Here is a 27,036-nt window from a genome sequence, read left to right on the forward strand (position 1 = left end):
TACTAACAGTCCCACCATCGTGAAGGTGCCAGCAGAGGATTTAGCTGTCACAGACCATCCAGACTTTGCCGAAATTGGGTCCACTTGACTTGAGTGTCACCTGAATATAAGTTCCATCAGCGTTTCAGACTCCCAGATAGCAAGTACAGCTTGTCTGCAATATCTCAGAGAATGTCTGTGACAACCTCGAGGACCAAATATTTTAGTGTTGAAATTTTGTGGAGATTAGAAGAATTAAAATAATTTAGTGTTGGAATTTTGTGGAGATTAGAATAATTAAATAAATAGCATCAAGTACATGGTATAGGGAGAGGTACTAAATTGAGGATGGCATGAGTTATTAAATTAAATCGAGGATAAAAGCATTGAAAATAAAGACAAAAATAGTGATAGAATGAGGAGAGCTGGAACGTTCGTATCACCTCGTATTGCACTAATAGATCTATGAATGGGAAAAAAGGTAGAATTAGAAAGTGAAAAGGTAAAAAAGTATAGTAAAAGTTATTAAAACATACTGAGCCAGTTGGGGTTGCAAGGCCCGACCTTTTAGTAAGGGAACTAGCTTTGTAAGAGTTAGTATAAAAAGGAAATAAATACCAAATGCTTGTACTGCAGTGAAAAAAAGCAGACGAAAAAATATGTAAGTTAAAACAGGCCTAGAAATGAACTAGATGAATTCATAGGGAATAATACCTGGAGTTTTCAAGTAGTACGTAGTGGAAGGAAGACTGTGGGAAAATAAAGTGCACATATTTAGTAGAGCAGATGAATGTATCTAAAGCAAAACTATATTAGTGATTTAGCTACAGAATAAAGCAATTTATAGCAGCATAACAGACTTGATAGAGAGCTGTGAAGAAGTGTAAATAAATATGGAAATAGTGACTCTATATTCGTATTTTGAATAAGAGTGTAGAGATACATAAGATTAGTGTTGGAAAAGAGAGAGTATATTTATAACATAGAAATGTGGTTGGAATAAAAGGACTTTACCGATATTAGCATTAGTAGAGGCACATGATGTAAGAAAGCAAGCTTATGCAGCACCAGCCAATACAAAAAAAACTCTCCCATTTCACCCCTCCGTTCATTCCAAATACTTGTCCAACACAGCTAAAATTTATTTAGGCTATCAACTTCCACAAAAGGGATGGACGTCTGTTCCACCAACCAACTACCCGTTGGTTGTTAAAGGCAAACTTCCACACATCTATCCTACAACTGTCTTTCGTCAATTTGAATTTATGCCCTCTCAGGTGATTATTCTGAGCAAGAGGAAGAATCCCATCAACATTAAGCATGCTCAAACCGTTCAAGGCTTTATACACCTCAATCAGATCACCTCGCAGCTGCATAATCTCCAGACACTGTAATTTGCAAAACTTAAGCCTTTCTTCATAAGAGCAACCCTTTGTTCCATTTACTAATCTTGTTTCCCTTCTCTGCATTCGTTCTAACAGCTCTACAAAATACAACAGCTCTTCTTAAAATGAGGCCTCCAGACCTGTATACAGTACTCAAGGTGTGGCCTTATACAAGGGGATAATCACCTCTTTATCCCTGCTAGAAAAATTCCTGTATATCATTGACAAGACACCATGAGCTACTCTTGAAGACCATCTGCACTGATCAGAAAAATTATGCAGGCAGATCTTCATATCTGCCTGCATAATTACCCCCAGGTCCTTTTCGTTCTCTACCATTGTCAGTGTAGTACCACAGAATTTATATGTTACTCTGGAGTTACTGCTTCCCATATGTAGTATTTTACATTTGTCAATGTTAAACTTCATTTGCCACCTCTCAGCCCATCTGCTCAACTCTTCTAGATCCTGTTGCAGCAGTGCACTGTCATTAGTGTCATTAACAACCCTGCCAACCTTCGTATCGTCTGCAAACTTGGACATTAAGCTTGATATACCATCATCAATATCATTTATAAATACAGAAAACAACAATGAACCCAACACTGAACCCTGAGGGGGCTCCACTAATAACATTAGTCCACGATAAGCAGTGACCACTGATTACCACTCTCTGTCTTCTCCCACTCAACCATCCCTTTATCTACAGCAGCAATTTGCCTCCAATGCTACACTGCTCCAATTTGTTCAGCTGTCTTCCATGTGCAACAGTATCAAAAGCCTTTCTAATATCCAAATATATGATATCAAAGTTATTCCCTACATCCAGTTCCTTTGTGACCAAATTGGTCAGGCAAGACTTTCCCTTCACAAAACCATGCTGTGTCCGAGCTATAACTGAAGTCTTGTCTAGATGATCCTGCAGTGCTTCATTTACCTGCGCCTCCATTAATTTTCCTGGAACAGAAGTTAAACTAACAGGTCTATAATTACTTGTGTCGCTCTTTGATCCTCCTTTGTGAATTGGGGTCACATTTGCACATCTCCGGTCCATGGGTATCCCTTAGTCCAGAGAAGCTCTCATAATTATGGCTAAGGGTTTGCTTACTTCCTTTGCTTGCCTCTGTAGCCATGTAGGCAGGAGCAGCAGTGCATAGCACACGCTTCTTGATTAGACGGGGGTTTGAGCCCGTGCCCACCAAATACGGACAATGCGGAAAGGTCATGGAATGAACACTGCATATCCCCGGAGCAATATAGCCTTAGTTGCTAATGCTCCTAAAAACCAAATAACAAACAAACAAACAAACTTCTTTTGCTGCCTCCTTTAATATAACTGAATATAAAGTAACAAGATATATAAAAATACAACAGTTCGTAGATAAATAAAAAGTATTGAACATAGCCATAATAAAATGAAGAGAAAGTTGATCAAGTGATATGGTTATTTTGGTTTTTTTTAGGAGCATTAGCAACTAAGTCCATATTGCTCCAGGGATATGCGATGGTCATTCCCTGACCTTTCCACATCCTCTGCATTTGGTGGTGACGGACTCGAACCCCGGTCTAATTAAGAAGCATGTGCTACGCACTGCTGCTCTTTCCCACCTGGCTACGGAGGCACCAGTGATATGGCTACTATATACTTAACAAAAAAAGGATGTTATGTAATCCTAGTATATAAATCGAAAGTATACCAATTGGGGGGGGGTATAGCTTACAAATAAAAATTTTTAATATCCAGGAAATGAGTAATTACATATGTAAGCATAAATAGCAGGAAATATGTAAAGAATAACATAAAATTCTGAGACGGAGAGGCCAGATTAAGACTTAAGGATTATAACCTGTAGTTGAAAATGGAGTGAAACAAATCTAAAGTCATATCAGTAATCATTTCTGTAAAAATAAATAAATCTATTGCTGAGAGAGTAGCATAAATCCAAAGGTAAAAGGGTGTAATAAGAATCCATTTTTGATGAGGAAATCTAGTTTAAAACCAGTGATGAAAGAATAAAAAATAATTCCGAGGATGCATATTAACTAGATGACTGCAATGGTGGGGTAATTAGGCACCAAATCCTCAGGAGACTGCAGAAAATAAAAATTTTTGTAATATAAATTGACACAAAGATCCATGGAGTTGAAGAATCCAAAAATGAACAAGTACTGCATAAAATTTCAGTAGTAATGAATATGCACAATAGTGAATGAAAACAGTACACATCTAGAGCAAATAAATCCAAAGGATGATATTCAAGAGTAAAGTTGAAAGGTATCAAAACTTTTTGGATACCTTAAAGTAGCTTTAATACTTGAAAGATCCAAATAATGCAATCTACAATATAAATATACTCTCTCTTTTCTAACGCTATCTTATATATCCTTATGCTCTTATTTGTTCAAAATACAACTATAGAGGTCACTATTTCCATATCTATTTACACTTCTTCACAGCTCTCTATAAAGTCCATTATGCCGCTACAAATTGCTTTACTCTATAGTTAAGTCACTAATATAGTTTTGCTTTAGATACATTCATGTACTCCACTAAATATGTGCACTTTATTTTCCCGCCGTCTTCCTTCTGCTACGTACTACTTGAAAACTCCAGGTATCATTCCCTTTCTTATTATACTTTTGATTTTGGTTTGTTTCTAGGCCTGTTTTGACTTACATATTTTTTCATCTGCTTTTTACCCTGTAGTACAAGCATTTGGTATTCATCTCCTTTTTATACTAACTCTTACAAAGCCAGAACCCTTACTAAAAGGTTGGGCCTTGCAACCCCAGCTAACTCAGTATGTTTTAATAACTTTTTCTATACTTTTTACCTTTTTACTTTCTAATTCTACCTTTCTTCCCATTCATAGATCTATTAGTGCAATACCAGAGTGATACAAATGTTCCACCTGTCCTCATTCTATCGCTATTTTTGTCTTTATTTTGTATGCCTTTATCCCTTCCCCATTCTCAATTTAATACCTCTCCCTATACTATGTGCTTGATACTATTTATTTTAATTCTTCTAATCTCCACAAAATTCCAATACTAAAAAATTTTTCCAAATTTGCTCAAAAATGTACATATATTTAAAAACCTTTTTCCCACTCTGAAAACACTTAATTATATATTTTTTCCTTATTTTTACCTTACTAATTTTCATTTCATTGATACTGCATTGGGACTACCTTGTCCATACTGTAAAAGAATGTGCTAATATTTTTTTTTTTTTCTTTTTGCTTTATTTAACTTTTTTTTTACTGTTATGGACAAGTATTGAAACAGCTCTTGATACAGTCAGTCCTCATATAGCACGATAGTTGCGTTCCTAGAAACCCTCGTGCAATGCAAAATCGTGCAATATAAACAACAGGCCCTATGGGAAAAATGGGGTTAGGTGCCGACCACCCAGGATTCAACACACATTTGTAACCAAAACATTACCAAACACAATAAATTATCATAATAAAATACTTATGCATTTTATTACGACTATTACGTAATAAAATATTGCTAATGCTTTTATTTCTATCGTAAGCAAACTTGTTTTTTGTTTGATTTTCTATCCAAACAGATAACAGGCATTCCATCTCTTCCAGTTCTTTGCATCTTAATCTAATGGATTTTAATTACACTTTGAGTTGTTCCTGCTATGAAAGTTGTTTTTATTTTCTCTGCATTCTTTCTAATTCCTGGCGTTGCCTCATTTAGGTCTGTAGCACGTGCAATATCACATGGTCTTTCATTTCGCTCAAAGCGTTTCACAATTTCATATTTTTTCTCTATTGACAGAGACAGACTGGCCATAAGCCTTACCCGGGAAACCCTGGTGGGCCGGAGGCCGGTGTGATCTTGGCCAAAGTATGAGGCCACTATAAATTTTCCCGGGTAAGAATTTTTGACCCAGTCCGCCTCTGTTTATCGATATTGCTTTTCTTTTTCTCTCTGAATCTGCAGTGTCTTCACCAGGACGCTTCCTTTTTGCACCTTTTAAGTATTTTATTAATTTTTAGGGAACAAAGCACAATTACAAAATGAGGAGGCACGCTTGATACACATAAACAAAGCTGCGCGTGTGTAGCAATTGAATAAACAAGACCGTAAAGGCTGGGATTAACACCTCACATTTTACTAAAGCACATTTCTAGGGGTTAATACCATAAAACAATAAAAACAATTTCCAGTTGTGTTTCTGCTAGTGGAATCTGTTTATAAACTGGTAGTAAACTCGATCTAATTGCATTTGCGATTATACCGATAGCTGGAATTGTGTTGGTTTTTAAGTTATTATGGTGAAATGTGTTTCCCCTTCACGGATATAAAACACATAAATACATTTTCAGAATCTTCTCTTCATTCCTATCGTGTTGCGTTCGTTTGGAGTGATTCCGTGTTTGACTGCCATTTCTTGTAAACACAAAGGCGAATCGTGCATAAGCGAATTCGGTTCGTGTTATATAAGATATCGTTCCCCTATTTATAAATCGTGTATGATCGAATTTGTGTAGTGTAAACACGTATTATATGAGGACTGACTGTACATGGTTAGATGTAGTCCCCCTGATGGAATACCTAACCATGTATCAATATACTTCTGCTGACATCAGACTCTGCATGCATTTTTGCCTTCCCTGTATTCGACCTATAACTAAATTTGCCCACCCATATTTGATGACAGCTTTAATATCTTTATTTTATTTTACTTTATTTTGTTTAATCATTTGGTATTAACAATTTTACTTTACAGTTCCTTCACCTCCAAATTGGCTTTGCAATTCAGCCCATAATTTTCTTAATTCATCATAACTTTTAGGATATTAACATTCTTTCACCTTTTTCAAATCTACATTACTTCTTTTTTCTACTATTCTTACCCTTCTAGTCCTTGGCACTTTGTGTGTAATTGTAACCTCCATCTATGCAAACTTTCACACTTATTTATTCTTACATGTTTATATACTTTTGCATCCTTTACTGCTGCTTTGCACATTTTGGTGCATTTTTCATACCTTGCTTATTCATTTTTTGTTTTTTATTTTTATTTTTCATCAACTGTAACTTGGACCTTAAATTACATTTAATATATATATACACACAGTCGATTCCGGTTATTTTCGACACATCGGGACTAGTGCATTTTGGCCCGATTAAGCGGCCGCCCCAAGTTTCACATAAAAAAAGTTAAAAATACAATGGACCCCCACTTTACAATTGGTTTTCACTATTCAATCAAATCACATTACAATGGAGTCACCATAGTAAAGTACTGTTCACTATACGACGTGTAGTAAGCGCCGGTCATTGCGATCACGTTTGTGAATTGAATTTTAATTCTATTAAACAGCAATTCTAATTAGCGAAAATAGGAGGAATATTATCCACAAGTTATAGAAGTAAAGATATATTAAGCACAAATTTATCCTTTAGTATCTTACCAATTAAAAATTTAAATGATACGTGAAAATCGGAAGAATATACGTGATAATCGGAATAATTAATACGTACATACTAACTAGTTGACATTTGTGGGTGGGGGTTAAAATTTAAAACAGTAAAAAGATAAGCAATCAATAACAAAGAACACGGCACACACAAACTGCAAGTAACATGATACGTGCAAGTGAGAATGAAGTAACAAGTTACGAAGCTTTAAAAATAAGAATGAAGAGAAGATTCTGAAAATTAATTTTTTTATATGATTGAAGATTCCATGGAAGTGTAAACACATTTCACCATAATAACCCACAGAATTCCAGCTGTCGGTATTATCGCAAATTCAATAAGATCGAGTTTACTATTGTTTATGATAGATAAACTAACAGAAAACCGAAACAGGTGACTGCTGATTGTTTTTATTGTTTTATGGTTGTGACCTCCAGAAATCCGACAGAACCACGTGGTATGGTCGAAGACAATCGTAGGATAATTTCCAATGCTGCGGTCTCTTGCCCCGATTAAACAGCATGTTGTCCCAATTAAGCAAAGTAAATACTTGATATAGCTAGAAGAAAGGGGTTGAATCAGATTGGGCCATGTTGATGGTTCAACTATTGATGATCCTGCTCAGATAGCTGAAAAACTGAACAAATATTTTGCAATCACATGAGGAATTCTGTAAGGAAGAGGACAGAAGATTACTGAACTCTAAATAGGGAACTAGATAGTTTTGTAATAATGGAGAGCAAAGTGGAGGAGAAATTGTTGAAGTTAAACATAAAACAGGCACCTGGGGTGGATGGATCTATCTAGTTATAGTATGGCTGTTTATTGGCGCATTAGCTGCTATGGCTATAGTGGTCTATCTAGTTATATTGAAGGAGGCAGAGAGGGAAGTAAGCAAACCCTTAGCCATAATTATGAAAGCATCCTTAGATTCATGGGAGTTCCCCATGGACTGGAGATGTGCAAATATATCTCCAATTCACAAAGGGAGTTCAAAGGTGACTAAATAATTATAGACCTGTTAGTTTCACTTCTGTTCCAGGGAAAATAATGGAGTCACTGGTTAAGGAAGTGATGCAGGATCACCTAGACAAGACTGCAGTAATAGTTCAGACACAGCAGGGGTTTGTTAAGGGGAAGTCTTATCTGACCAATTTGATTGGATACTACGATGTGGTCACAAAGGAACTGGATGCAAAACATAATTTTGATATCATATACTTGGATTTCAGGAAATCTTTTGATACTATTGCACATGGAAGACTGCTGTACAAATGGGAGCAGTATGGCATTAAGGGCAAGTTGCTGCAATGGATAAAGGGATGGTTGAGTGGGAGATGACAGAGATTGGTAATGAATGGACACACTCTACGTGGACTAATGTTATTAGTGGAGTCCCCCAGGGTTCGAGTGTTGGGCCCATTGTTGTTTTGTGTATTTATCAATGATATCGATGAAGGTATATCAGGCTTAATGTCCAAGTCTGTAGATGATACAAAGGTTGGCAGGGTTATTAATGACAGTAAAGGCATTATGATACTGCAACAGGTTCTAGAAAAAGTTAGACAGATGGACTGAGAAATGGCAACTAAAGTTTAACATTGACAAATGCAAAGTACTGCATATGGGTAGCAGTAACCCAAGAGAAATGTACCAATTGTTTGGTACTACACGCAGGGAGGTGGAGAGTGAAAAAGACCTGGAGGTAATTGTGCAGTCAGATACGAAATTCTCTGAGCAGTGCAGATGGGCTGCCAGAGCATGGATGGAGTTTTCTCAATGATATATAGAAATTTTACTAGCAGGGACAAGGTGATTATCCCCTTGTATAAAGCAATGGTGAGGCCCCACCTTGAGTGCTGTGTACAGATCTGGAGGCCTCATTTTAGGAAGGATGTAGAGTTGCTAGAACTAGTACAGAGAAAGACAAGATTGGTGAGAGGAACAAAGGGGTGCTCTTACCAAGAGAGGCTTAAGTTCTGCAAGTTGCACCATCTGGAGACTAGGCACCTGTGAAATGATCTCACTGAGGTGTATAAGGTTTTAAATGGTTTGAGCAGGCTCAATGCTGATGGGATACTTCCACTTGCTCAGACTAAGAACCTGAGGGGGGCATAGATTCAAATTGAGGAAAGACAGTTGTAGAATAGGTGTGCAAAAAACCTTCTCAAAAAAATGAATGTTTTTTGGGAAAAAACCTTCCTTTGGGAAAAACCTTCCCAAATTTATTTAAGCTATCAGTTTCCACAAAAACAGATGGAAGTCTGTTCCAGAAATCAACTACCCACTGGCTAAAGGCAAACATACAGTTGTAGAATAGGTGTAAGTTTGCCTTTAGCCAGTGGGTAGTTGATTTCTGGAACAGACTTCCATCTGTTTTTGTGGAAACTGATAGCTTAAATAAATTTGGTAAGGTTTTTTTTTTTTTTTTTTGGCTGATGCTATATTTCACCTCAGGGGCTCACATGTGGTGAGTATGGGCTTGGCACACCCAGGGTCCTCAGCTGGATATCATCATTCTTCTCTTTCTTGGTAATTCCTCTGTCTCTCAGGGTAACTCAGAAATTTTTTTTGGCTGTTGCAGCAGAAGCCTCAAGCTTGCTTGCACTATATGGCTAAAGTAATAATAATAAGGTTGCTCTCTTACATCATATTCCTCAACTAATGCTATACAGCTTTTTTTTTTAAATTTTGAGCAGAATTAATAAAATTTGGTACATATTTCTCATTTTATACATAATATAAAAGCAGAAATAAAAGCACAGTTGTAATTTTTTAATTTTGCGCATATAATAATTTCATCAACTCTGCAGTACATAATCATATTGTACAGCACTATAGATGATATAAAATGAAAGGGCCTAATAGTATTGCTTTTATACTTTATGTAGTTTTTTTTTTTTGTTTTGTTTTGTTTTTGTTTTCAGTAGAAACAATTTCTGCATATTTCTGCTTCTACATGTACGCTGGGTAGACAGAAATCACGGGATACCTACCTAGTAATGTGTAGGCCCACATTTCACCCAGATAAGGGCAGTCACATGGCAAGGCATTGAGTCCAGTAATTTACGAAAGTGTTCCACGGATATTTCCATCCATGCTTGCTACACCGCTGTCCATAATAATACCATCACAATCCATGGGTGGAGAATCCAAAGCTCGAACGGACCTTTCCACCGCATCTCAAAGATGCTCCAAAAGGTTCATATCTGGTGAATGGGGAGGCCATTCCATGGTGGTAAAATCTGCAGCATGCTCTTCGAACCAGGTTCTAGTCACCACAACTCTGTGGGGTATTGTCCTGCTAAAAGAGTGCATTGCCCCGTGAGTGCAAGATGACCATGAAGGGATTCAAATGGTCTGTAAGATGGACACGTAACCTGGACTGTTCAGAGATGCATCTAGACATACCAACGTGTGCCAGTTGAACATGCCCCAGACCATTACTGACTGTCCACCTGTCTGAACAGTTCCTTGTTGACATGACTGGTGCATAGCTTTGTGCATTTTCTGCCAGATATGCACCCTCCACCCACCCAGTTGAGGTGTAGAGTCCTGTGTCATGGTGTTAGCAGTGGGACACTGGTGGGTCAGCAGCTACCATAACCCACTGCAGCTAATGATTGCCTGATGGTCTTGGTGGATTTTTTTTTTTATTTTTTATTTTTTTTTTTATTTGGTAGTTGTTGGCGCATCGGCTTCTGTGGCCATAATGCACCTCCCAAGGTTTTTGCAGTACTTTGATCCAAGCCCAAGGCAGGATTCGAACCCGAAACCTTTGGGTTGCTAGGCAGACACTTTACCCACCCAGCTAGCCCGGTCGGCGGTCTTGGTGGAGACGTTTCTGGCATCTCCCTTGTTCAAGTTGGTGGTGATTTGTGCCACTGTCGCTCTCCAGTTGGCTGAAGCAATGCGAGACAAACGTTGACACACCACATTCATTCATCACCTTTCCCCGCCCACAGCGCTGTCCACGTGATGAGATGTTATTCCGGAAATGCCATATTCCCAATATACTCTTGATACTGTCGAACGGGGATAGTGCAATTTCTGTACCACTTCCACAATAGAGTGACCCATGTCAGGCACCCACTATCATCCCTCTTTCAAAGTTGGTTAACTCATGATATGGACCTGCCCATCGAGTCAAAAAAATAATTGGAAATTGGACTCATCGAACCAGGAGACCCATCTTCAATCATCCAATGTCGAAATTCTTTTACCCAGTTGAGGCGTATCATCCTGTGTCATGGTGTTAGCAATGGGACTTTGGTGGGCCAGCGGCTCCCATAACCTATTGCGACTAACAATCGCCTGATGGTCTTGTTGGAGACATTTCTGGCACCTTCATCGTTGAAGTCGGTGGTGATTTGTGCCAGTGTCGCTCTCTGGTTGGCTGAAACAATGGGAGACAGATGCTGACATGCCATGTTCATCCATCACCTTTCTCTGCCCACAGCGCTGTCCACGATGTGATGTTATTCCAGAAAAGACGTATTCCCAATATACACATGATACTGTCGAATGGGGGATAGTGCAATTTCTGTAGAACCTCTGCGATAGAGTGACCCATGCATCGGGCACCCACTATCAGCCCTCTTTCAAAGTTGGTTAACGTGCAATGTTTATCCATACTGACATTGAATTACCGTCTACATGAACGCAGTGTACCTGTATACTTGCCAAGGGTGGGTTCATCCACTAGCAAGAGGGGTGACAGTGTTGCATTGCCCAGGAACCCTATGAATTTTGTCCTTTTAGTGTATATCTTTTTGTTACAGTGCAGAATATCACCTAACTCGTGAATACCACCTAACTCATGGTGAGGTATCATTGATAACACAATCTTCATATTTAAATCATTCATTTTGTTTCTGATATGACTGGTAATAATTCCTTAAATTGCAAAAATGAGATAAATAAATTTGATAAAATTTGTACCTTATCATACCTTAAAGATGGCATGTAGCTATGAGAAAGTGTGAGAGATTTCACTTTGGGCATATGTGCACATACATCGTTTAATAAACCGTCATCCACAGAAATATGCAAATTTAAATTATCTACTGCTTCAAAATTATTTGATCCTGTAAGTGTTACCTGAAAATAAATTTTGGAAATGAAGTTAGTTAAAAATAGGGTATATTTTGATATAGACTTTTTACATAAGGTACCAACTGCTAATTTGTTTGGTTTTGATTTTAGGATATTTTGTACAGAGCATTCATATTATTACTTTTCCAAGATTTAAGCTATTTAGTCAAAACTGTTACAATGTAAATGGGTATAATTTTCTGATTTCAAACTTTACAATTTTTCTAATCAACTGATTTTTTTTTAAATGATAAATTTTTTCCTCATTGCTTATTTAGTAGAAGAACATCAATAAGACACTACTCTACATGGTTTTCATATGTTTGTAAACTAATTGCTGTTTTTAACTCAGTTTTTTATGATGATTTCAGAAATGTTATTTGTTTTTTTCTATCACTTACCATTTTTCCACAAATCACTTAAAGTGATATCATGAGTTGTATTACAGAATGCATTAACTTAGGAGTAAATTCTGGGAATTTGTAAACCAAGTCTTCACATGTTGACAACACTGCATTCAATTATTTGTTTCTCAAAGCAGCAGTGTTTTTCACTGTGAGCTCAGTTTATTTTTGAGATTATTGTGTCAAACCTGTGCTGAAAAGTGGTTAAAATGTTGTCATACAAAGTGTTTGAACAATCTCAACTTCTTTTGTTATATTTGTGGAAGTTATGTAGCCTTCAAGCAAAGATAAGATATTACAGAATTTGTAAAAAAATGTGTATCATGCTTATTTTGGAGTGAAGCTCGATGACCAAGATTATTGATAGGCTCCACATAAATTTTACTGAGCCAGTGTTGAAGCATTAAGATTGTGGAAAAATGATAAAAAGAAGACTAAGCCATTTGCAATTCCCATGATTTGGTACAACCCTACAAACCACTGTGATGACTCTTTACTTCTGCTTAGTTAATGCAGGGGGATACAGTGCAAAAAGTAAGAAAGCATTGTGTATCCTAATATTCCATCTGCCATTAGACCAGTCCCATGGAGATGATCTGCCGATTCTTTGCCTTCCACTTATATTGGAGAAAGTCGCAGCAGAGAGTGCTGAAAGTGAAACTTATGAATATGAACCTGAAGGCTACGACAAACCTGGAGATAAGATATTGAGTCAAACCATCAACTGCAAAAACAATTGAGGGTTTAAATTTACCAAAGGAATCTTTAGAACTCCTCAGTTCTAGACTTAAGTCAGAAAACCTGCTAGCACATTGGACTTTTTCTCATGGTGCAGACACAAGGGAATGAGAACTAGTCTCTTACTTTTCTGAGGACGATTCTATGGGTTTTTTTTTTTTTTTGCAATTACATTTAGCAATTACTTAGTCCTATGCAGTGGAGAGTTTTCACTGTCACCAAAGAGGAGTCTCAAAGGAATGTTACTATGCAATGGAAATAAATATGGATCAATTCCAGTAGCCCACTCTGTGCATTTTAAAGGGGCGCCTCCGTAGCCAGGTGGGAAGGAGCAGCAGTGCGTAGCACACGCTTCTTGATTAGACCGGGGTTCGAGCCCGTCACCACCAAATACGGAGGATGCGGAAAGGTTAAGGAATGACCACCGCATATCCTGGAGCAATATGGCCTTAGTTGCTAATGCTCCTAAAAACCAAACAACAGCATTTTAAATAAATGAGAACTTGAAGAAGTTGTTGACAAATATTAAGTACAAATTTGTATGAATAACATGTTTAGTTGATCTGTACTGCCTTTAAAGTGATAGGCAGGTTACTTGGACATCAATCTGACTACACAAAATGCCTTTTTTTTGTATGAGTGGGACAGCTGGACAAAGAAGTAAGCACTGGGATATCAAGGTCTGGTCAAAGATGGGCAGTTTGTTGCACCAATAAAAGAACATAATTCAAAAACCACAGGAGGACATAAAACTGTCTTCCTTCCACCCTTGCAGATCAAACTGGGTTTGATGAAACAGTTCGTGAAAGCTTTACCTCAGAAAGGTCCCTGCTTGAACTACCTTTGTACTAAATTCCCATTGATCACCCAAGAGAAGCTAAAAGGTGTTTTTGTTAGAAATCAAATTTGCAAACTGATGAGGGATCGAGATTTTGAGATCGAGGGAACTATAAATAAAAGGGAAAATGAAAATCAGTATGGATTAACTTCAGGTCTGTTGTTGAGCACTTCTCAGGGAACAACAAGGATCCATATTACAAAAATAAGTATAGTTGAAAATATGTTGGCGAACTTCAAGAAGCTGGGCTGTAGCATACCCCCAGGGGGCTCACATCTGGCGAGTAAGGGCTTGGCACACCCAGGTCCTGAGCTCGATATCATCATTCTTCTCTTTCTTGGTGATTCCCTTCTCTCTCTCTCTCTCTCTCTCTCTCTCTCTCTCTCTCTCTCTCTCTCTCTCAGGGTAATTCAGAATTTTTTTTTTTTTGCCTGGTGCAGCATAAGCCTCAGGCTTTCTTGCACCATATGGCTAATAATAATAATAATGATTGTCAAGGTACATTTTTTACACTCTCATATCGACTACTTCACAGAAAAAATAAAATATTAGTGAAGAACAAGGTGAGATTTCACCAGGGCATTAAAGCCATGGAGATCAGGCAATCAGGAGAGGTGGAATGTCAACATTATGGCTGACTATTGCTGGATGCTGAAGAGCGACTGTAAAGTAGAAGGAGCTACAAGAAAATCAAAGAAATGAAAATTTGACCCATTATAGATCAGTTTTTAAAATTAGAGGTGAGTGTTTAGTGGACTTTCTATCATACTGCCCTTTTAGTAGTGTTTTTAACATATATTTAAATATAAAAGTCTGGTAAAATTTTCAAAACATAGAGTGGTGTAATTTATTTTCAAATCCTTTCTGAAACAAGCTTTTTTCAATCAAAAATAAATGTAACTCCCAAATCAAAGTTGTGTATTATATCATATGTCAGAAAAATAACTATTAACTGGTAATTGTGACAAACATCTGCTGAAATTTGATGCTCATTTTACAGAAATAAAAAAAATAAAAAAATTAAAAAATTCTGATTGTATATAGATGCATATTATATTCACACAGTAGTTAATAGGTAGGGTAGTAATAATTCTTGTTATTATTAATTCTGTTTATGAATCTTGGTTTCATCTCCTATACAGCCGCCTGGATAGAAGGGTGTATATAAAAATTTAACAGATTACACAAGTATTTACAAATAAATAACTTAAATTTAGCATATTTGTCAAACTTGGTTATAATGAGCATCAAGGGACTGACAAAATTTTCTCATTATAACCATTACTCACTATATCAGTGATGAGTTAAATTTACCTTCTATTTTTTTTAATTCTCAATAGGGGCTCACATCTGGTGAGTATGGGCTTGGACTCCCAGTGTTCAGAGCTGGATATCATCATTCTTCTTTTTCTTGGTGATTTCCTTCTACTTCTCTCTCTCTCTCTCTCTCTCTCTCTCTCTCTCAGGGTAACTCAGAAATTTTTTTTGGCTGGTGCAGCATAAGCCTCAGGCTTCCTTGCACCATATGGCTAATAATAATAATAATAACTTGATAAAAAGATAGATTCAAAACACAAAAGAAATATTAGAGAGAAAAAAATAATATTAGTATATACCTAAATATTATTTGCATTAATATGATTGTATTCGGTTTTTAAATTGATCCAGCCAACTGTTGTTACATACAAAATCGTCTTGTCCAAATTGTTTAGCAAATTTTTCTGCTTGAGTCTTCAAAATTCGGACCGTCTGTTGAAAATCCAGCACTTCTTTATGTAGTGAACCATTGAAGCAGTGCTTAATTGAGATTTGTAACCTCACACTTTCTAAATTTTTTTCTTCAGCTATGTTCTTTTCCAATGCTGTTGTTGTTATTTGGTTTTTAGGAGCATTAGCAACTAAGGCCATATTGCTTCTGGGATATCCTTTGTAAAAAGGATAGGTGGAACAGGACCAGGGTATGTCTGCCAGGGGCAAAGGTTGATGACGTTGTAGAGCGGATATCATCTTTCAAGGGCACAAAAGGTGATATAGTTGTACACGTTGGCACTAATGATATTAAGAGTAGGAGACCGGCAGAATTACTCAACAAGTACAGGTCACTGTTGAAAAAAAGCCGTGAAATAGGGTTGAATTTGAAAGTGTCTGCAATTCTGCCCAGACACGATAGGAGGGAGTACATGATGAGAGCCTTGTCGATCAATTCGGCCCTGGAAGGATTGTGCAAGGCTCAAGGGGTAGAATTTTTTTCAGCCTGGACTGTACTTGTTAACAGGAGAGATTGCTTCTACAGGGATGGGATACACTTAAATAGAAAGGGTGCAAGAATATTTGCTGATGCTATCGAGGCAGTGTTAGGTGGGTCGGAAAACTGCTAGTTTGGGGGGATACAAAGACTAATAGTTTAACAGTAACCGCAGGCAGAGGTGAAGGTGATTCTTGCACAACTTCTATTAGAATAAGAAGCGACCTGGAGCGAGGGGTGTTGGGGGTTTCAGGGACGGATGGCAGTCATCATGGAATAGTTGGGTATATGGGATGTGTTAGGGTAACCAGGAATAGACATAGGAGCATGTATGCTTGCATGTATACCAATGCTAGAAGTATAGTAAATAAATTTGATGAATTTGAAGTGTTGGTCAAGACATCAAAGGCGGATATTGTTGGGATAGCAGAGACGTGGTGTCACAAAGATATAAGGAATGCAGAACTGGAATTTGGGGAGTACAATGTGTACAGAAAGGATAGACAGGACAGAAAGGGAGGGGGTGTTATGCTGTTAATTAAGAAAAACATAAAATCAAAGGAAGTGCACCCAGTTAATATAGATGAACAGTGCTCTGTTGAGTCAGTTTGGTGCGAGATAAGCACTGCGAAAGGAAAAATAAGGGTAGGAGTGTGTTATAGGCCTAATGACTTGAATGAGTACAATGAACAATTGTACAGAGAAATAGAGTGGGCCAGTAAATCTGAATGTCTTATAATGGGGGATTTTAACTTCCCAGATATTGACTGGAACTTGTGGGTTGGTCACTCACACACCAGTCAGACTTTTGTGGATTTATTGGATGATTGTTTTCTGCAGCAGCATGTTCGAGAGGCAACCAGAGAAAGTAATACTCTTGATCTGGTTATCAGCAGTGATCATTCGTGTATTAAGAATTTGCAGATAAAGGAACCACTAGGTGGCAGTGATCACAGTGTGCTGAAGTGGGATTTACTCAAAGAGGTAACTACCTTCAGGGGTAAAGGAAAGGGTTTTTGCTTCCGTAAAGGGGAGTACAGTGGTCTCAGACAGTTTTTAAATTCTGTACAGTGGGATCAACTGACGATGTTACCAACAGTAAATTCTAAGTGGGAAGCATTCAAGGAATTAATCGTGGAAGCTACAAGACTTTATATACCGATTAAGAAATATTGTTCAAGGTTTAGGCCTAAATGGTTATCAAATGAACTAATGAGACTCGTGACAGAGAAGAAAAATGCATGGGATGCATATAAATTATCAGGTGACGCAGAAGCCTGTGGCAGATATAAGCTAGTCTGTAATCAGGTCACAAAGGAGGTTCGGCAGGCGAAGGCGGATTACGAGAAATCTTTGGCAAAGGATGCTAAGAAAAACAGCAAGGATTTCTTTACTTATATAAACTCTAAAAGGAAGGGGATGAATATGATTGGTCCACTTGACATCGATGGTTCGACTGTTGATGATCCTGCTCAGATAGCAAACAAACTGAATGAGTATTTTGCATCTACATTCACACGTGAGGAATTATTACAGTTTGAAAATGGAAGAAGGTTAACAAATTGTAGCAGTGTGCTTAATGATTTTGTAATAACTGAGAGCAAAGTGGAGGAGAAATTGTTGAAGTTAAACATAAGAAAGGCACCTGGGGTGGATGGGATCTATCCAGTTATTTTAAAGGAGGCGGCAAAGCAACTAAGCAAACCCTTAGCCATAATTATGAGAGCATCCTTGGACTCAGGGGAGGTTCCCACGGACTGGAGATGTGCAAATGTGTCCCCAATTCACAAAGGTGGATCGAAGGGTGACACGAGTAATTACAGACCAGTTAGTTTAACTTCTGTTCCGGGTAAAATAATGGAGTCACTGGTTAAAGATGCATTGCAGGATCATCTAGACAAGACTGCAGCAATAATTCAAACACAGCATGGGTTTGTTAAGGGAAAGTCTTGTCTGACAAATTTGATTGGTTATTATGATGTGGTCACAAAGGAACTGGATGCGAAAAATAATTTTGATATCATATACTTGGATTTCAGGAAAGCTTTTGACACTGTTGCGCATGGAAGACTACTGTACAAATTGGAGCAGAATGGTATTAAGGGTAAGTTGCTACAATGGGTAAAAGGATGGTTAAGTGGGAGAAGACAGAGGGTGGTAATCAATGGGTGCTGCTCTTCATGGACTAATGTTATTAGTGGAGTCCCACAGGGTTCGGTGTTGGGTCCACTGTTGTTTTGTGTATTTATCAATGATATTGATGAAGGTATATCAGGCTTAATGTCGAAGTTTGCAGATGACACAAAGGTTGGCAGGGTTGTTAATGACAGTAATGGCAGTGTGCTACTGCAACAGGATCTAGATAATTTGGGCAGATGGGCTAAGAAGTGGCAACTGAAGTTCAACCTTGACAAATGCAAAGTACTGCATATGGGTAGAAGTAACCCCAGAGAAACGTACCAACTGTGTGGTACTACACTTAAGGTGGTAGAAAATGAAAAAGACCTGGGAGTAATTGTGCAGTCAGATATGAAGTTTTCTGAGCAATGCAGACAGGCTGCTAGGGCAGGTCATGGGGTTTTGTCAATGATATATAGGAATTTTGCTAGCAGGGAAAAGGAGGTGATTGTCCCTCTGTATAAGGCAATGGTCAGGCCACGCCTTGAGTACTGCGTACAGGTCTGGAGGCCTCATTTTAGGAAGGATGTAGATTTGCTTGAGCGTGTACAGAGAAGAGCAACACGATTGGTGAGGGGAATGAAGGGATTCTCTTACCAAGAGAGGCTTAAGTTCTGCAAATTGCAGTGGCTGGAGACTAGGCACCTGCGCGGTGATCTGATTGAGGTCTATAAGGCCTTGAATGGGTTGAGCACGCTGAATTCTGATGGGATCCTTCCACTTGTTCAGATTACGAACCTACGGGGACATAAGTTCAAATTAAGAAAGGACAGATGTAGAATAGATGTGCGGAAATTTGCCTTTAGCCAGCGGGTGGTTAATTGCTGGAACAAACTTCCATCTGTCGTTGTGGAAGTTGATAGGTTAAATAAATTTAAGGAGGAACTGGACAGGCATTTGGAGGGAATGGTGTGATGATTTTTTTTTTTTTTTTTTTTGGCTGATGCTGCATAAGCTCCTACACTTGCTTTCTTGCATCATGTGCCACTACTACTACTACTACTACTACTACTACTATATGCGGTGGTCATTCCCTGACCTTTCCGCATCCTCATTATTTGGTGGCTCATGGGCTCGAATCCCGGCCTAATCAAGAAGCGTGTGTTACGCACTGCTGCTCCTGCCCACCTGGCTACGGAGGCACCGTTTCCAATGCAAATATGCAAACATGTTTATTCTTCCACAATATCGATACTATTGAAGAGGACATAGAAAACTTTTTACAAACTTTGTTTAAGTTTGTAAAGTGATCACAAAGTTCTTAGAAGTCCCGAAATAAATTTATGGTTCAGTGAATACAAGACAATCTGTAAAAAGCGTAATGCGACAAGCAGAACACCAATACATTATTATATAGGCAGTGGTGGGATTCAGCCGGTTCGCACCGGTTCGGCAGAACCGATACCTAATTTTTTGTTGAGTTAGGCAAACCGGTTGTTAAAATGGCACTTATGATCAGGGTTCTCTCTAAGGTGGGCGCCTGGTATTCTATGCCATTTATTAATTCAGCAAGAAATTTTCGTTTAGTATCGATAAAATGAAGAAAATGTATGTTCTAACTGATGTTTATCAATGGTATAAGCATAGTGCTTTGTTTATAAAAGTTTATGATATGCCCACACGTGGACAGAACCAGTAAAAATATTCAAATATATTGGTACATATCCGCTCCTGCTCTATAATATATTAAAATAAAACATTTTTAAAATTTTTGGCAGTAGCCCTTAAAAGGATGAAAAAGCAACAGAGTTTGATAGATTTTTTCAATAAGAAACCAAAATCAGAATTTGTTGTATTAGAATTGGCCTTGGATTCAGTTACATCACCAACAATTTTCATTGAACTAGTTGAATTGGAAAAACAAGATGCAGAGACAATATGTTCTTCAGTTATGGAAAGTTTAAATAATGTTGGGCTTACTAAGAATTACCTAGAAAAAAATTTAATAGGATTTTGCTCCGATGGTGCCAGCGTTATGCCTGGGAGAAAATCTGGAGTGAGCACTAGGATTGCAAAAGATTTTCCAAACATATAATATGGTACTGTTTAAATCATCGCCTCCATCTTGTTTTAGATGATTCGATAAAGGAAACAAAGCAAGTAAATCATTTTAAAATATTTATTGATAAGATATATACTAATTTTCATCAATCCAATAAGAACCAAATTGAACTTTCCAAAATATCCGAACAACTTGGAATTGAAATTATAAAGATTGGTAGAGTTTTGGGACCAAGATGGGCTGCCTGTAGTTTAAGGTCAACCCTAGCTGTGTGGCGTGCTTATCCAGCGCTACATCACTATTTTTATTCAAATAAAAAGTACTTAGGTATGGCTGCCCGTCTTGAAAATATATATTTTATAACTGATTTGGCATTGATGATTGATATTTTAAATGAAATTTCTCTTCTTTCAAATGCACTGCAAGCAAGAAATATAGACATAATAAAGGCTGAAAAACTCATGATAAGATCTATTAAAGCATTTCAAATGCTTGGAAAGGAAAAGGGTCCATACGAAAAAAAAGTTGATGAATTAATTACTTCAGAAACCTTCAAAAATATAAAATTTGTAGAAAATCATCGATTTGTCTCGAACTTCCTCGAGAAAGACTTTTAGAAAACATCATAACAAATTTGAAAAAAAAAAAAAACTAATGGATTGTGAACATTTAAAAGCAAGTTGTAACCAGTTTCAAGATAGGAGTAAATTACAATTTCTCAATTTTTTGGAGCCAGATTACTGGAATATTGAAGAAGTACTAGTTCCATGGAAAGCAGCTGAAGAACAATTGCTCGTATTTAATGACATTTTTAATTACCAAATTGATATTAATGATTATCGATATTTCTTGGAAAACGTTTTAAAAAATTCCCAGAATTATGCAATTCCTGAAAGTGTTCAAAGAGCTAAAAATATTGTCAGAACAATTGTTGTAAGTTCAGCAGAAGCGGAAAGGGGTTTTTCAAAGATGAACATAATATGTTCAGAGAAGAGAAGTCGCGTAACTGTTTCTAATATATCAAACACAATGACTATTAGTCTAATCGGCCTATCTTTAAAGGAATGGGATCCTACTCCTACAGTGAAAAGATGGTGAAGGATAAATCACTCAACAGATGATGCTCGGATAAAAGTGAAGAAAATTGCAAGTGAAGACGCCAATCAAGAAGCAATATGGAAATATCTTAAATAACAGTTTTAGTCTTTTAGTATTAGTATTAGTATTAGTAACGGCCGCATGGTGCAAGAAAGCCTATGGCTTATGCTGCACCAGCCAAAAAAAAAAAAAAAAATTAAAAAAAATAAATCCGAACAAAACAATGATAAAAACAAAAAAATAAATAACTAAATAATAATAATTAATAAAATAAAAAATAAATAAAAAGGAAATTAAACCTATCATCCTATGTGCTTCCCTTACCCGAAAGTACTATCCAGATGACCTTTGAATTTCCCCAAACTGTCGGCCTCTACCACCCATGAAGGCAACTTATTCCAGTAATTTATAACTCGCTGGCTAAAATAGAACTTCCTGCAATCCAATCTAAACATTTCCCCCCGTAACTTGAATTTATGTCCCCTAGTTCTAGCATCATTTATAATCTTGAAAATTTTGTCCTCATTCATTTTACTGATGCCTCTCAGAGCCTTAAACACCTCAATCAAATCTCCTCTAAGGTGTCTAGTTTCCAAACTCTGCAACCCACATATTCAAAGTCTTTCTTCATAAGGACGCCCTTTTGCCGATCTCACCAGGCGAGTTACCCTTCTTTGCACCCTTTCAAGAAGCTCGATGTCTTTCTTCAGGTGCGGTCTCCATACTTGAACACAGTATTCCAAGTGTGGTCTAACATAAGCCTTATATAATGGGATTATCACGTCCCTATCTCTACTTGCAAAAGTTCGATAGATCATTGATAGGACACCATGGGCCTTCCTTGCAACCTGTTTACAATGCTCAGAGAATTTCATGTCTGACCGTATCGTAACACCCAAGTCCCTTTCCTCCAGTACTGGCTTTAGTTGAACTCCACCAAGTGAATAAGTTTTTTTGGGATTACTGTTTCCCAGGTGTAATACCTTACACTTTGTTGGATTAAAGCACAGCTGCCATTTTTCTGACCATTCCTGAAGTCTATCTAGGTCTCTCTGAAGAAGCTCAGCTTGACAGTGATCATTAACTACTCTCCCAATTTTAACATCATCTGCAAATTTAGACATCACGCCCTCTATCCCTTCATCAATGTCGTTTATGAAAATTAAAAACAACAGTGGTCCTAATACTGATCCTTGGGGAACCCCACTTCTTACATCAACCCAATCTGAGGAATAGCCATTTATCACAACCCTCTGCCTCCTGCCCTGAAGCCATCCTTCTATCCATCTAAGGATTTTCCCAGTGATTCCAACCTGTTCCAGCTTATAAAGCAACCGCTCATGTGGGACTGAGTCAAAAGCTTTGCTGAAATCTAAATAAACAATGTCGAAATTATTCCCTAAATCCAGCTCGTGAGTGACCCTTTCGAAATAGCGAACCAGATTTGTTAAACATGATTTTCCCTTTACGAAACCATGCTGAGTATCCTTGAGAATTTCAATTCGATCCAAATGATCCTGAATTCCACCCTTGATCATTGCCTCCATGATTTTCCCTACTACTGAAGTCAGACTGACAGGTCGATAATTTCCAACTTCACTTTTAGAGCCACCCTTATGTATGGGAGATACATTTGCACTTTTCCAATCCAAGGGAATCTCCCCAGAGTCTAATGATGCTCGCATAATTAGCCTCAATGGTTCAATGCACTCGCTTGCCGCCTCTCTTAAGATTATAGGGTATATTCCATCAACTCCAGGAGCCTTACTGGTCTGTAGGCTCGAAAGTTTTTTCATTAAATAATCTTGCGAAATTTCAATATCATTAATTACATATTTTTTAACTTCGCTCCCACAATTTCCCTTTGCCACAAAAGGCTTTTCATTTGTAAATATCGATGCAAAATAACTGTTGAGTTCATCTGCAACGGCAGCTGGTGTATTTATTACTATCCCCTTTCCCTTACATAAAGGTACGATCTGGTTTGTCCTGCTCTTCTTGGCATTTATATATGTGAAGAATTCTTTATCCCCCCTCTTTGCTCTGTTTGCTAGTGATTTCTCATAAACTGCCTTTGCCTGTCGAACCTTTTCTGTGGCTCTATTACACATCACCTTGTAGCTGTTATAGGCTTCAGTACTTTTTGTTGTTCTGTAACCTTTCCATGCCACCTTTTTCTGCTCAAGGTATTATCTTTTTTGTCAGGTATTATTTAATATTTTTTCATTAATATTTTAAAACTCTTTCTTATAACATAATCTAGTTTTGTGGACCTCTTTTATTGTTCTTATTTAAGTATTAACTGCATGAAATAATAAACTACCTTTCGGTATATAGTTTTTTTATACTTAGAACAGTCATTAGGGCAGTGAACCGGTTGTTAAATTATTTGAATCCCACCACTGTATATAGGCCCTTAGTTTCTTCATTTCAACTTGGTTTCTTCATTATGTTTTAATTTACAGTATTATTTTTGTAATTTATGTTAAACATTTTTATTTAGTCATTTATTACTAAATAAAAATATTTTTTTAAACACTAAACTGTATAACAAATACATCAACTTCTTGGTGCAGTTAAGGTTGAATTTGGCAAGGTGCAATTCTGCTCCTGTGTACCAAGTCACCTAATATTCAGAATGAAATAAAATTTCATTTTACTTTTTTTTCCATTAGAATGGCCATTAATGAAAAACCATTTTTAGGCATGTTCGTGCACATACATTTATTTTAATGAAATATGGAATGGCTTGACAAATTATTTAGTCATTTATGTTTGATTTTTGAAGCTCAGCTCACACAAGAGATATTTACAGAGATATTATATCAAGGTGCAAAAGAGATGCACCTTGATATTCTTGAAACACGATTGAAACAAAGAAAAAGGAAATGAACAGATTGAAGAATATGTTCATTACTGGAGTTGGGTTAAAAATCAGAAAGAGCTAAAGCAGGTGTTGGTGTTCTAGTAGGTAAGAGACTAGAAGGATTTGTTATGGGCAATGATCAAATTAATGAAAGATTCATTAAAGTCAATTTCAACCTACACGGCCAGGAAATGGTTACATTGGGTGTATATGCACCTGATGCTGAAAAGGATAAGTTCTACCATATGTTCCACCTCAATCAGATCGCCTCACAGGTGCCTAGTCTCCTCTATGAACAAATGGATTTGGTTAAGAAAAATCAACAAATAGTTTTGAGAGGAAATCTAAATGGACAAGTAGGATCAAAAAGGAATGACGATGTAGTGGGTTGCTTTGGAGAAGGGACTTACCAATTTCTGTAAACAGTACCACCTGAAAATTCTTAACACCTTTTTTCAACACAAAAACATCCATAGCAGCGACCATCATTCCAGCAGAAATCAATTATAGACTTTATAATTACTCACCAGAAGTCAGTATTGACAACAAAAGACCACAGGTTAATGAGGAGTGCCAAGGATGGGTCGGATCATTACCTGGTGATTAGCATTCGCAAAGGCACATGATGCAAGAAAGCAAGCCTATACAGCATCAGCAAAAAAACAAAACAAAAAAAAATCCCTTCCTATTTCACTGATCCATTCATTCCAAATGTTTGGCTAGTTCTGCCTTGAATTTATTTAAGCTATCAACTTCCACAACAATAGATGGAAGTTTGTTCCAGCAATCAACTACACACTGGCTAAAGGCAAACTTCTGCACATCTATTCTACAACTGGCTTTCCTCAGTTTGAATCTATGCACCCTCAGGTTTGTAACCTGAGGAAGAGAAAGAATCCCCTCAACATTAAGCCTGCTCAATCCATTCAAGGCCTTATACACCTCACTCAGATCACCTCACAGGTGCCTAGTCTCCAAAAGCTGCAATTTGCAGACCTTAAGCCTTTCTTCATAAGAGCACCCCTTTGTTCCCTTCATCAGTCTTGTTGCCCTTCTCTGTACTCGTTCCAGCAATTCTACATCCTTCCTAAAATGAGACTTCCATACCGGTAAGCAGTACTCAAGGTGTGGCCATTGCCTTATACAAGGGGATAATCATCTCCTGATCCCTGATAGCAAAATTCCTATATATCATTGACAAAACCCCATGACCTGCCCTGGAACTGCTCAGAAAACTTCATATCTGACTGCACAATTACCCCCAGGTCTCTTTCATTCTCCACTACCCTGAGTGTAACACCACATAGTTGGTACATTTCTTTGGGGTTACTGCTACCCATATGCAATAATTTGCATTTGTCAATGTTAAACTTCAGTTGCCACTTCTCAGCCCATCTAACCAACTTTTCCAAATCCTGTTGCAGCTCAGGATACTGTCATTACTGTTATTAACAACCCTGTCAACCTTTGTATCATCTGCAAACTTTGACATTAAGCTTTATATACCTTCGTCAATATCATTGATAAATATACAAAACAACAATGGGCCCAACACCGAACCCTGAGGGGCACCACTAATAACATTAGTCCACATAGAGCAGTACCCATTGATCACCACTCTCTATCTTCTCCCACTCAACATTCCTTTTATCCATTGTAGCAACTTGCCCTTAATGCCATACTGGTCCAATTTGTATAGTAGTCTTCCATGTGCAACAGTATCAAAAGCTTTTCTGAAATCCAAGTAGATGATATCAAAATTATTTTTTGCATCCAGTTCCTTTGTGACGACATCGTAGTATCAAATCGAACTGGTCAGACAAGACTTCCCCTTAACAAACCCATGCTGTGTCTGAGCTATTACTGCTGTCTTGTCTAGGTGATCCTGTATCACCTCTTTAACCAGTGACTCCATTATTTTCCTCATAACAGAAAAAATTGTTTTGGGGTGGTTTATCAATTGAGGTGGTTTATAATTTATTATAGTTGAAACTTGAGTCGCATTAATTGACATGATTAGCAGGCAAAGCAATAAAATAGAAGAAACATTTTACCCCCTTTTATAGCACATTTCGGAATAACAGTGCCGAACACCAAAATCCAACCCTGGGTGGGTGGGTGTAAGTACTTTATTGCTATTAACTTGCTATAAGAAATTTAAGTTCCTAACAACAAAACATGATTCAAGATTAAACTGTTTTAATTAATTAATCTAATTTTCTCAATGAACATTTAACTGCTGAAAATAAATACATACTAATTTTTCCTTTGTCTTGCCTTGCATATCACAATCTTCTTGCTGTACATATTTGGTATGACTATTACTTGAATCAGCTTTTTCTCCTGTGTCCTCCATCTAACCTTCTGCATTGGTATAACTTCTAATAAAACATGAATAAAAGTAAGTAGTATTAGTAACAGCAAATGATGCAAGTAAGGAAGGATCCTTACTATATAAGCTTGCTTCCTTGTATAACAAAAGCCCCCCTGCCAAAAAAACCATGCTACCCACCTCATCTATCCATCACTTCAGACAATGTCTAATTCTGCCTTAAATTTATTCAACATACCATTTCCACAACACAAGATGGAAGTATGTTCTAACAATCAATCACTCTCTGGCCAAAAGCAAATTTTTACACATCTATCTCACAGCTATCCTTTTTCAATTTAAATTTATGTCCCCTTATGTGTGTGTCATTGGACAAGATTTACTCACGTCGTTTGGAGCCTAAAAAACTTCCATCAATACTCCTTGCAGGTG

The 27,036-nt window shown here is 37.4% G+C and overlaps 1 protein-coding gene across 1 annotated transcript in view; it reads right to left on the reverse strand.

The window, feature by feature from the left end:
• LOC150077388 (leucine-rich repeat-containing protein 56) overlaps positions 1–26,639 on the reverse strand; it is a 115,185-nt gene extending 88,546 nt beyond the window's left edge. Inside the window, exons 1-2 of the mRNA XM_090385885.1 lie at positions 26,530–26,639; positions 11,761–11,909 (exon numbers count right to left, since the gene is read on the reverse strand). Coding sequence (XP_090242011.1) covers positions 11,761–11,909; positions 26,530–26,628 — 248 coding nt within the window. The 5' untranslated portion in view covers positions 26,629–26,639. The remainder of the gene's footprint in view (positions 1–11,760; positions 11,910–26,529) is intronic.
• Positions 26,640–27,036: the final 397 nt, after the last annotated feature.

The sequence above is a fragment of the Mastigoproctus giganteus genome, chromosome 12 (genome assembly GCF_048544385.1).
Source record: "Mastigoproctus giganteus isolate SK-2022 chromosome 12, ASM4854438v1, whole genome shotgun sequence".
Classification (NCBI taxonomy): Eukaryota; Metazoa; Arthropoda; class Arachnida; order Uropygi; family Thelyphonidae; genus Mastigoproctus; species Mastigoproctus giganteus.